General features: G+C 41.2%; 1 protein-coding gene across 7 annotated transcripts in view; it reads left to right on the forward strand.

The window, feature by feature from the left end:
- FER (FER tyrosine kinase) overlaps positions 1–13,258 on the forward strand; it is a 436,379-nt gene that overhangs the window by 107,823 nt on the left and 315,298 nt on the right. For 6 of the 7 annotated variants that reach the window (XR_007356596.2, XM_048849501.2, XM_048849499.2 and 3 more), the window contains 2 exons: positions 1,018–1,155; positions 2,015–2,134. Coding sequence is in view for 5 of the 7 variants with exons in the window: in XM_048849501.2 (XP_048705458.1) it covers positions 1,018–1,155; positions 2,015–2,134 (258 nt within the window). In the remaining 2 variants the exon portion in view is untranslated. Of the gene's footprint in view, positions 1–1,017; positions 1,156–2,014; positions 2,135–13,258 lie in introns of those variants that run through there. The other variant, XR_007356597.2, reaches the window with a different exon arrangement.

Below are 13,258 nucleotides of genomic sequence, written 5' to 3' on the forward strand. Positions count from 1 at the left end.
TCGCTCGATTATAGACCTAAAAGTGGCAATTCTTCAGCAAAAAAACTTCAAAAACGGACTCCGAGAGACTGCTGAATTGGAATTAATTTGCAAACTGGACACCGTTACATTAGGCTTGAATAAAGACTGGGAGTGGATCTGTCATTACAGAAAGTAAAATTATTTCCCAATGTTTATTTCCCCCCCCACCTTCCTCATAAGTTCTTGTCAACTGCTGGAAATAACCCACCTTGATTATCACTACAAAAGGTTTTCTTTTTTTTTCCCCCTCTCCTGCTGGTAATAGCTCACCTTACCTGTTCACTCTCGTTAAAGTGTGTATGGTAATACCCATTGTTTCATGTTCTCTGTGTATATAAAATCTTCTCACTGTATTTTCCACTGCATGCATCCGATGAAGTGAGCTGTAGCTCACGAAAGCTTATGCTCAAATAAATTTGTTAGTCTCTAAGGTGGCACAAGTACTCCTTTTCTCTCTCTCTTTAGCCAGCTGGAGCAGCCATTTGTAGGAACAACTAATTGCAAGGCATTCAACTCTGTTTGTTATCATAGTTTAATTTTACATCTGTTACTACAGAGATGTAACTTAAAAATGTAGTAGCAGAACAGAATAAGAATATTAACAATATACAGAGTTTTGAAATATTAGTAAAATCGTTGTATGAAGAATGAAAACTAGGAACAAGAACAAAAAAGTTTTCCCCTTTTTGTTGAGTTCGGGGTTAAAATTCTTAAAACTAAGTGCTTTAGTGTATTAAAGACTGCCAAGTATTATGAAGATTTACACTAAAGGTCTAGAAAAAATAAGAAATTATCTGAATTTGTTTGTTCTTTTAGTTTGTAAATTAAGATTTTCTGAAATATATATTCATGAAAACATGTTGTACATTAGGTATGCTTTTGGAATTATTTTGGAGGACTTCTATGGCCTGTGTTACGCAGGGGGTTAGACTAGATGATCATAATGGTCCCTTCGGGCCTTTGAATCTATGAATTATTGTATTTTTTCCCCCACAGAAAAGGAATCCTTGATGAATACAGTCAGATCACCAGTCTTGTAACAGAAGAGATAGTGAATGTCCATAAAGAGATCCAGACTTCTGTTGAACAGATAGACCCTAACTCAGAGTACAATAGCTTCATAGAAGCTCACAGGTATAAGCTTTCCATTCTAGTCCTTTTATTCATTTTTACCTCGCAAGAAGAAATTATATTCTGTGTTAAGCCTTAATACTGAAAATTGGTATATGCTTAGTTTGTTTTCAGTTGGGTTCCTTTAAATTGTTACTTGACTGTAATGCTTCATCCTTATTTGTAAGATTGTCTGACCTGTTTATCTCCATCTTTGTAAACTGTCCAAGGACTTCGTTAAATAATAAACAAGTCTTAAACTCAGCAATAAGATTTTTAAAAAAGAAAATACTAAACTCTGATAATTACTGATAAAGATATGTAGGCAGATACAATTGTGGGACCTAGAAATTCTGAGTCACAGCATTAGCTATGTGCTATGTAATTTCAAGCAAAGTTTGTTTTAAGAATAAGTTTTATTTGTTCTTTATGGGTCTGATCTTGCACATTTGTCACTCGGATAAGTAGTCCCAGTGAGTTCTTGGAATTATGTGCATGCATTTTTATCTCAGTTACTAATATATAGATTAATATTCATATTATTAGTTAGTCCTAAACTTGCAACTGGATCAGTTATTATGTATCCATACACCCATATGGTGGTCCATTAAAAGCCTTAGTTATGTAATAACCTTAATCCAAGGAAATGTCTTCCATTTTGTGTTTTGTTGTGTTTTTTAAAACTGCACTCTTATTTTGAAGGAAAGCTATCATGTTGCCTGTCTTCAATCTGCTTTTGTTTTCCGTATGATTAAAATATGCTTTTTATTGACATAATCATTTTGGAAAGGAACAAATAGTTAGCTTCTGAGCTACACTTAGCGTCTCTGTGTGTGTATATACTGTGTAATATAAATCTTAAATTATTTTGTATACTTAACAGGTCACCAGAGAATGTAGAACAAGAAATAGTGTTTGATATATCTTTACTGGAAGAAAACGAAAATCTTCAAGCTAATGAGATAATGTGGAATAACTTAACAGCAGAAAGCTTGCAAGGAATGTAAGTATGTCTCAAAAAATGTGGCATCCTTTTTGACTGTATAATAAGATTCCAGAAATGACACTTTGTGTCACTGTGAAGCCTGGAATGTCTGAGTCATTGTGAAGTGATGGAAACAGCTACAAGCATGGCTGAGAGTTTTTTGTTCAAAATATCACCAGATTGCATCATCACTGGGTTTCGCAGTCTGTTACTGTCCAGTTTTTAACTTCTTAACTATTTTGACTTTATGAATTACACCTGTGCGGTATACAGCTACAGTAAGGCATGTATCTATACTATCCCAAGAGTCCTAAACCATTGTAATATTAGAGGTAACTCAACCAATTACTCTACAGCTAATTTGCATACAACAATTTCATCGGTTGTATGAGGGAGAATGGATTATTTGGCTCAGATGCCACACTGGAGCAGCTCATATAATTCTCCCAGCACAATAACACCTACACACACAACCATTATTTATACACATTAACCCCAAACACACATAGCCCATCACTGCAGCACGCACACTCATTTGCCACCTTCACAAATTAACACACATTTTCCAGGATATTTCCTCCAGACACAAATCAACACAAGCAGCACAGACAATCACCCATAACATCACTGTGAAGCCTAAAATGTCCGTTAAGTTACTGTGAAGCGATGGAGACAGCTACAAGCATGACTTGAGAGCTCTTTTTATTTGGATTATAATCAGGTTAAATCTTCATCTAGAAGATACTAAGGTGATAAGTAATAGCATGGATTTGTCAAGAACAAATCATATCAAACCAACCTAGCAGCTTTCTTTGACAGAGTAACAAGCCTTGTGGATAAGGGGGAAGCGGCAGATGTGGCATAGCTTGACTTGAGTAAGGCTTTTGATACTGTTTTGTGTGACCTCCATAAACAAACTAGGAAATGCAACCTGGATGGAGCTACTGTAAGGTGGATGCACACTGGTTCGAAAACTGTTGCAGGACAGTATTCATCAATGGTTCACAGTCAAGCTGGAAGGGCATATCAAGTGGGGTCGTGCAGGGATCAGTCCTGGGTCCGGTTGTGTTCAATATCTTCATTGATGATTTAGACTATAAGCGTACACACTCTATACCATTAAGTTTGTGGATGATACCAAGCTGGGAGGCGTTGAAAGTGCTTTGGAAGATAGTATTAAAATTCAAAATGATCTGGACAGACTGGTCTCAAGTAAATCGGATGAAATTCAATAAGGACAAATGCAAACTACTCCACTTAGGAAAGAACAATCAGTTGCACACATGCAAAATGGGAAATGAGTACCTAGGAAGAAGTCCTGCAAAAAGGGATCTGGGCTCAGAGTGAATCAGAAGCTAAATATGAGTCAACAGTGTAACACTGTTGCAGAAAAAGCAATCATCATTCTGGGATGTATTAAGAGGAGTGTTGTAAGCAAGACACAAGAAACAGTTCTTCTGCTCTACTCTGCCCTGGTTAGGCCTCAACTGGAGTATTGTGTCCAGTTCTGGGTGCCATATTTCAGGAAAGTTGTGGACAAATTGGAGAAAGTCCAAAGAAGAGCAACAAAAATGATTAAAGGTCTAGAAAACATGACCTATGAGGGAAGATTGAAAAAATTAGGTTTGTTTAATCTGGAGGAGACTGAGAGGGGACATAAAAGGTTGTTATAAGGAGGTGGGAGAAACATTGTTCTCTTTAACCTCTGAGGATAGGAGAAAAAGCAATAGGCTTATATTTCAGCAGGGGTGATTGAGGTTGGACATTAAGAAAAACTTCCTAATTGTCAGGATAGTTAAGTACTGGAATAAATTGCCTATGGAGGTTGTGGAATCTCTGTATGATCTGCTCTTAAAACACTCCAATGATGAATACCTATCGGGGATGGTAGGTGTCATAAATATAAAGGGAAGGGTAAACCCCTTTGAAATCCCTCCTGGCCAGGGGAAAGCTCCTCTCACCTGTAAAGGGTTAAGAAGCTAAAGGTAACCTCGCTGGCACCTGACCAAAATGACCAATGAGGAGACAAGATACTTTCAAAAGCTGGGAGGAGGGAGAGGAACAAAGGGTCTGGGTCTGTCTGTATGCTGCTCTTGCCAGAGACAGAACAGGAATGGAGTCTTAGAACTTTTAGTAAGTAATCTAGCTAGGTATGTGTTAGATTATGATTCCTTTAAATGGCTGAGAAAAGCATTGTGCTGAATAGAATAACTATTTCTGTCTGTGCATCTTTTTTGTAACTTAAGGTTTTGCCTAGAGGGGTTCTCTATGTTTTTGAATCTAATTACCCTGTAAGATATCTACCATCCTGATTTTACAGGGGGGGATTTCTTTATTTCTATTTACTTCTATTTTTTATTAAAAGTCTTCTTGTAAAAACTGAATGCTTTTCATTGTTCTCAGATCCAAGGGTTTGGGTCTGTGGTCACCTATGCAAATTGGTGAGGCTTTTTATCCAACATTTCCCAGGAAAGGGGGGGTGCAAGTGTTGGGAGGATTGTTCATTGTTCTTAAGATCCAAGGGTCTGGGTCTGTAGTCACCTAGGCAAATTGGTGAGGCTTTTTACCAAACCTTGTCCAGGAAGTGGGGTGCAAGGTTTTGGGAAGTATTTTGGGGGGAAAGACGCGTCCAAACAGCTCTTCCCCAGTAACCAGTATTAGTTTGGTGGTGGTAGCGGCCATTCCAAGGATAACGGGTGTAATATTTTGTACCTTGGGGAAGTTTTGACCTAAGCTGGTAAAGATAAGCTTAGGGGGTTTTTTCATGCAGGTCCCCACATCTGTACCCTAGAGTTCAGAGTGGGGGAGGAACCTTGACAGTAGGTAATACTTAGTCCTTCTTTGAGTGCAGGGGACTGGACTAGAAGACTTTTTAAGGTCCCTTCCAGTCCTATGTGTCTATGATTCTATGATCACTGAGATTTGTGGTCTGTTACCATCCAGGTTTTAAGTTCTCAGCTGTTTTTAGGTTTTTTTACACACATGACTTTATGAATTACACCCATGTCACAGCATAGGCTTTCAGCTACTAGTTTCAGAAGCTTCGGCTTCTGTTCCCCATACTTCCTCCTCTTTATCCTGGACCTCTGGCTGCCTAACAGGTTTATAAAGAAATTCAAGTTCCGGATGGTGACACTCCCTTTGATTATTCGTTCCGTTTCTCAGGAAGCCTGGTTTGTGCTTTTGATATGAAAGATGCCTATTTCCACATCGACAGTCATCCCCAGAAGTTTCTCCGATTTATGGTTAGTTACTCCCATTATCAGTTCCATGTCCTCCCTTTTGATATTGCAATTGCTCTGTGTAGGCCTTTTGGTATTCTCCTATCTGGATGACTGGCTCCTCGTTGCACCATCCCGCAGGTGCTTCTTACCAGCCACTGTGGCTCTTTGCGGGCCCCTTGCCACTCTTGGGATTTGCATCAATGAGGAGAAGTCAGTTCTCGTACCTACCCACCAGATCACCTTTGTTGGTGCTCGTCTGGACTCCATCGCAGCCCAAGTTTTCCTTCTGGTCGACTGCTTTGCAGCCCTTGCTTCTATCATTACCACCTGGCGCTGCACTCCACGCACCTCCATCCACCATTGACTTTCCCTCCTCGGCCACATGATGGCCTGTACCTCTGTGATGCCTCATGCCACCTACACATACACTGCCTTCAGGTGTGGCTCCTCTCTATCTACAAGCTGCAGACAGGCTGCTTGGACAAACTTGTCCTGCCTCCCACTGTTGTCCTGGCATCCCTTGCATGGTGAACCAACCCAACGAAGGTCCTGGTTGGCACCCCCTTTACAGCTCCCACTCCCCTATGCCACTCTGACCACGGATACCTCCCTCGTTGGCTGGGGCATCCACCTGGTTGCAGTCTCTGGACCTCTCCAGGATGCATATCAACATCCTGGAATTGTGTGCTGCCTGCCTCACCTGTCAGACCTTCCTCCCCCTCATACAATCTTGTCACATTCAACTGCTCTCTAACAACATGGCTGTGGTAGTCTGTCATCAAGTAAGGCAGCACCAAGTCTCCCTCCTTCTGTGTGGAGGCTGTCCACTTCTGGAACTGGTGCATCAAACACAGTGTTACACTCCAGGTGTATATCTCCTGAGTGCCCATAACTCCCTTGTGGACATGCTCAGCAAGTCCTTCTACGCAAAGCACAAGTGGGAGCCTCAGAATCCTACCCTATGCTTTGGTTTCCGCAGGTGGAGCACCCTGCTCTGGGACCTCTTTGTGGTCAGAGAGAACTGCGAACTTCCCTCTTATTGCTCCAGGGGGGTCGTGTGGGCAGGGTTGTGGGGGCAGAATCCTGTGGCAGTGGCCTTCTCCTCCACTGAACTGGCAATCTCTGCTATGCCTTACCACCCATTCCCCTGCTCCCACAAGTTCTGCTCAAGGTTTTACCGGTATTGAGTAGCAGTCAGACTGATAGCCCCATTTGGCCTCGTCAGTATTGGTTCACAGACCTCCTCCGCCTCTCTGCTCATCTCCCGCTCTGCCTCCGTGCACACCCGGATCTCCTTTCACAGATGTATGGATGACTCCGGCACCCCAACTCGTGCCCGTTCTGCCTCACGGGTTGGTGTTTGGGTGGATCTCATGAGTACACAGGTCATGCTCTATCCCAGTGCTTGTCCTCATGCACAGCAGGAGGCTGTCCTCCAGGGCCTGCTATCAAGTGAAATGGAAACGGTTCACCATCTGGGCTCACTGCCACCATTTCCCGCTAGACTTCATATCCATCTCTCTCGTCCTTGACTACCTTCTCCAACTCAAGCTGTTGGGCCTTGTCCACAGTTCCATTTGGATCTACCTGACAGCGCACAGTGCCTTCCTTCCTCCCTCTGGTAGACAGTTCCACTTTGTTCAGTCATCCAACCACTGTTTGTTTCCCCAAAGGTCTACTCAGTGCCCTTCCACCACTGCAAGCCATCCCCTTCCTGGGACCTTAATGTCACTCTGCCCTGATCAAGCCTCATGATGTGCTGTCTTTCCTACCTCTCAATGAAGGTGATCTTCTTAGTCACCATCACGTCGGTGTGACATGTTAGCGAGTTGGCAGCCATGATGGCCGACCTCTCCTCCCCCTTGGTCAACACACACCCCAGATTCCATAAGGACAAGGTCTCCTTATGCCTGGACCCCAAATTCATCCCTAAGATGGTGTTCACATTCCGCCTCAACTAGTACATCCACCTCCCGGTCTTCTATCCCAAATCCCATGCCTCCAGCAGAGGTAAAACACTGAACACTCTTGACGTCGGCCGTGCAGTGGCCTTCTACGTCCACTCATGCCTTCTGCATTTTACCCAGGGTCTTCATTGCCGTTGCAAAGGACAAACCCTCTCCTTGCAGCTTATCTCCAAATGGATCTCCGAATGCTATACTCTCCCAGATACCTCCACCTCCTGGAGTCACAGCTCACTCCATGCAGGCACAAACCTTTACAAAGGCCTACCTTGCATACGTGCCATGGCAGAATGTTGCCAAGCAGCCATGTTGAGCTCTGTCCACACTTTTACCTCTTACTACTCCATTGCCCCAGCAGTAGCAGGGGATGCGGCCATTGGCTGTGCCATGCTGCAGACTATCACTTCCTGTGAGGCTTTGCACCCACCTCCATGTTGATGATTGCTCACTACTCACCGACATTTGGAATCCATATGGGGACCATCACTCAAAGAAGAAAAGGAGGTTACTTACCTGTAATTAGAGGTTCTTTGAGATGTGTGGTCCCTGTTTAGATTCCAATACCTGCTCTCCATCCCCTCTACTATGGACTACGCTGCTTAGTGGCAAGGGAACTAGAGTAGCGTCAACCCACATGGCCTCTTATAACCTTAGCTGTGGATGTGAGGATGACGCACGTGTTGGTCAACAGACTTTGCTGTACAACTTGTCTAGCTCTGGATCATGGCATTCATGTGCACTCACATTTGGAATCCAAATGGGGACCATATGTCTCTAAGAACCTCCAGTTACAGGTAAGTAACTTCCTCTTTATCAGTATCTTTCCTAATGGAAATAGGCTTTCATAAAATTAGAGGTGTATTTGGAATAGAGGCAGACAGATTTTCACACACACAAATTCTGGGAAACAGTTAAAATAATGAAGCCAACTGAACCATCCCAGTGTAAGAGCCTCTTTTGACATCTGCCAAAAAAAAAAGCAAGTTGATTCACTTGTTAATACTTCCTGGAGAGTCAACTGTTCTACCACTTTTATCTATGTTCTAACTCATAAATTTTATTGGTAAAGACATTATCCTTTAAATATCAAGATTAAGTTATACTAGCATCACCACGTGGCACTCCACTACTTGCATGCTGGTAGAGAATATAGTTTTCTATTTTATAGCAGATGCTGGACTGATTCCAGTTATTTATGGACTAACTTCAGACTTAGACCCTTAAGAGTTAGTGCCCAGTCCTGCAACTCTTGCTTACATGAATAGGATGTCATTGTTTAACTAGATTACTATCTGATGGGTTCTTTGAAATATTCTTTTTATTCCATGACAGGATATATTCCTTTGACTTCAATTAATGGACAGTATGACTAAAAACATTATCTATCTTGTGAAAGCTTAGAGATATTTGTACTTGATAGGATCAATATACAAAAAGTGGAAACTATCTGTGGGTTGTAGTCTAGAGAATCTGGAAAACTGTAGGCACAGGAAGATGTTTCAAAAAGGTTTGACACATCACATTTTTCAGAACAGTGAGAGACCTGAAAGGAATAGATTGTACTATTGGGTTGGTACAGGCCAAAGCCTGGAGAGGTTATGGAAGAGCCTGGGAAGAAGCTTAGAGCTGTTGTAATAAGGTATAATCACACAGAATGAGGTGAACCTCTGGAGAATTTAGGATGACTTTATGCAGGGTTTTGAAGATTTAAACCCTGATTTTGACCTCATAATCCACAAGGAGCCAATGAAGAGAGCAGTGGGGTGATGTGCTCTTGGTACCCTGTGTTATTGAGCAACTGGATACTTGTTTTATTGGTGGCGGGGGTGGGGGGTGAGTGGAGTCATACCTAGGTACAGAGAACTACAGCAATCAAGCCAGCAGGTCATTACTTCATGGATCATTGTTGAAGTCTGGATGTGATATGAGGAGTGAAGTGTTCTTTCTAGTCATAGCTAGAAAAGATTATTTTTCACAGCTCTATCTATTTGGGTGTCTAGAAGCAGTGAGAAGTCAAGATTAAGATTGATTCTGAGGACTGTCTTGACCATCTGCAGGTGATGCTGTGGAGGCAATGAGCTTTTAAAGTGCTTCATTTTCCCTCAGAAGCATCACTTTCCAGTTGAAAGGTCTCGTTTTAGCTTTTCAACTGGTTACTGATTTCAGCCAAGCCATGGGATAACTGAGAAATGGTGCTATTTGCATCTGATGTGATGGTGATGTAGAGCGAGCGTCTTGCATTTGTTGCTGACAATTTAGTTTGTATTGTTTCAGTCTCATCAAGTGGTTACATATACAGTGTTGAACAAGGAGGAGAGGACGGCTCTATATGGGACTCCATGGGTTGAGAGTTCTGGAGGAGGAGCCCATGTGACTCTCCAGTTTGAGAGAAATGACTTGGAATGATCCTGCTACATTTCCAAGGCATTCCAGGATTCCATGGTCAGCAATATCAAATGCTGCAGAGAAGTGTAACTGTATAAATATGAATGTGTGGCCTTTGCCCTGGCTCAAGATTATCTCGTGCCATCTTTGTTCAGTGACATGGCCTGAAGCCTGACTGAGAAATGTTGACGATATTAGCAGTATCTTTAGCCAAAGCTAAATACATCTGAAATGCCAGAGCCAAAACCTTTCTTGCTCGCTGCTGTGACCAGTCACTTTCCTATTTAAGGACCTCTACTGGCTCCCCATAGTCCTGTGCATTAAGTTCAAACTTCTTGTCCTTGGCTAAAAGGCCTTCAACACTCAGCACCTGCCTGCATCTCTGACCGCTGGTCTCTCTTCTTGTTTAAGCCACTCACACCATCTGCTCCATCATCAGTGTCAGCCTGGACACCCACTTTGTCTGCTTTCACAGATACTTTCTTCCATGCTGCTGTACTTAGAAAAGTACTAAAGTCTATTTGGTAAGCCACCACCATTGCCCTTGGACGTCTCCATAGGAATACTCTCAATGAATTCATTGTGGGCTTGGATGTGCCTTAGCCTACACACCTCCTCCTGTAGTTCTCACCTGCTTCCCGAGGGATTCCACCAGCAGACACCTTTCACACCGGATGGTCCCCCCAGCCTGGCTTTCTGAGAGGGGAAATGCAGGCCACAGTCTCTGCAAATCCACACCAAGTTCCACACCAAATGTGGAAAAATGCAGGCCACAGTCTGCAAATCCACACAAAGAGGCATTCATGGTCAGGTTATAAACTTTTTGGGTTGGGGATTCTTACCTAGTTGACTGTTCAGCAAGAATTCAAGCATGCTTATGAACATAGCGCAATTAAATTAGGGTAATCTACTCTTCTTCTGATGCGTGTGTGTGTGATTGTTGCTGATGGCAATGGGAAATATGCACATCTATATTGAAGGAATAGACTGCTTAAGTGAAAATCAGTGCTTTTTGCAATGTACATTTACATGCATGAGTCCATGATTAATGCAGAGTTGGTTGTGTTCTTATATATGTCCTAATTGTAGTGAATTTAATAATTAAACAAAATGTTTAATAAATAGAAAGCAAATATAGAATAGCATGTAATGTAATTCTTTTAAATCTCACTGTTGTTTGCTACCTTTCCCCAAAAAAGTATCTGTGGGCTAGATTGTGACATTTAGCCTCAAGTCCCCAGTATGAGCTCGTATGAAGCTGCACTGTCCCAGGGAAGCTGTGGGGAGTTCCTCTTTTTCTTGGTGTACAGATGAAGAGTGTGTTCTCTATCATCCTGAAGGATGGTACAGCATACTCCCATAGCCTGATTGTGGAAAGGATCAAAGCAATGCCACTACTTTTCTTCTTGTCGCCTTTGGTGGTATATGAAGGGAGTATTTTCTTTGCTCTTCAGATAAATTTTTCTCCAGAGGTCAGGGATTGCAAGTGTCTTATTCTTGCACAGGCTGTCCAAGGGAAAGGTTCTTTGTGTCCCTCATCCCCTGTGCACCCGCACTGTGCTGACGGCAATGTGTCCCTTTATCAGGAAACATACTATAAGTTGATTATCTATCATAAGATTTGTGTCTGTAATGAATTATTTTTGTAATTATTCCCAACATAGTGATAATTTGTAGTAATTCAGACTGCCAGATTCTGAAATAGGGTGTATGAAAAAAAAATCAGTAGCCAGCTGCTATAGCTCTGGTGGAGAAGGTTATGGATATTATTGTTTATGCAGGATACCACCAAATATTGATTTAGCTATAATTCTTTTATTAAATTCAAAGGTCAAATGGTATTTATACAGTTGCTTCAAATGTGCCTTAGATGTGTAAGCAGTCATCATGTCCTCATAAAATACAGTTATAAATAATGATCAGGTGCTTATCAAAGGACTAGGCCCAGGAGTGCTCAAACCCACGATGGTTGTCTCCAGCTTGCACAGGCAGACACTAGTAATGAACCCTTTACGAGCTCACTTTTTTTTATAGACTTTAACAAACAAGTGATGTCAGAGCCAATTGTTCACTTGAGCTAAGAACCAGTTTTGAGCAGTTTGGAAATGACCCCTTTCCTGGCTTTGAGTAGACAAGATTTTATGATTTGGCCCCTTTCTTCAAGTTGACACTGGTATGTTAAATGTCATGATAAGTGTATTACATCACAAAATAATTTTTCTTTGTCAGAATCAGTTTTGATAATTCAGGGCTTCTCTTCTCTTACCAGCTATAATTTGAGCATATCACTTTTACAACTTAACTTGCTAGTTACATTTTTTATTTAAGCCTTCCCTTGGCTGCTAAAATCCCTGTATTTGATTTAAACCGAATATGTATTTTCCTACATTATGTTATTGGGTTAAGTTTAGTTAAACCGTTATCTCCATTATAAAATACATTGTGTGGAAAATTGGATCAGTTTTATGTTTAAAAATAGCGTAAAGCTAAGTAAATAATCCAATAAAGAATCATAGTATACACATAGTGGTCTCTGTGTCAGCATTTACCAGTGGTTCTCCTCTAAGTACAAAGAGAAACTTTGGTATTTGCTGATAAGTGTTGATGGTTTAATGGAAGCTACTGCATTAACATATGCAAACAAAATAGAATACTGTGATAAAATATTATATTTAGAAGATAGTGGGATGAATTAAAAGAGCAAATAATATGACTGGTAGAGAATGTCTGTTAAGCTAGTAAAAGGGTGAGTGGGAATGTGAATCAGTACCCATATGAGTGAAACAAATCTTCCAATAGCTATTTTGTACAAATATGTATTCATATTTATTAATATTTGAGACTGCTAAATCAGTGATCAAGAAAAATTCCCAAGTAGCTCTTCCAGATAGATCATTAAGATAATTTGTAAGCCCAGCATATGGAAGGTTTCATAATGGTTTGATATGTCCAGGTTCAATGTAAAGATGAATAATTTGGAAATGTATTATTATGAAAGCTAGTTATGATTAGAGTGACTGAGGAGTTAGTAATAGTCTTTTTCTGAACTACTTTTGTCCAGAAGACAGATGTGGGTCCATGGTGAAATATCCTGTGACAAATTGTAACCAGGGTGATAGTTTGAGATACCAGCTCTAGCCAGTCCTAAAGGGTGTTCAAACTTCAGATGGTTATTTAGAACAAAAAGGAAGATTAAAACAACTAACTTGTCTTCTCTTGCTCAAAGATAAGTCCAAACTTTCTCACAGAGTTCAGAAGTATTGGGAAGAGCTATATCAATTTCCTATTCCAACTTGGTGCTCTGATTTTAAATCAGAATTTTTTAAATTAAAGAGACAAGGTGGGTGAAGTAATACGTTTTATTGGACCTACTTCTGTTGGTGAGAGAGACAAGCTATGAAGCCACACGGAACTTCAAGTCCTGAAGAAGAGCTCTATGGCTCGAAAGTTTGTCTCTCTCACGAACAGAAGGTCCAGTAGAAGATGATATCTCACCCATCTTGTCTTTCTAATATCCTGGGACGGACATGGCTACTACTACACTGCATACACTTTTTTTAAAAAAAATT

Source organism: Caretta caretta, chromosome 5, assembly GCF_965140235.1.
Source record: "Caretta caretta isolate rCarCar2 chromosome 5, rCarCar1.hap1, whole genome shotgun sequence".
Taxonomy (NCBI): domain Eukaryota; kingdom Metazoa; phylum Chordata; order Testudines; family Cheloniidae; genus Caretta; species Caretta caretta.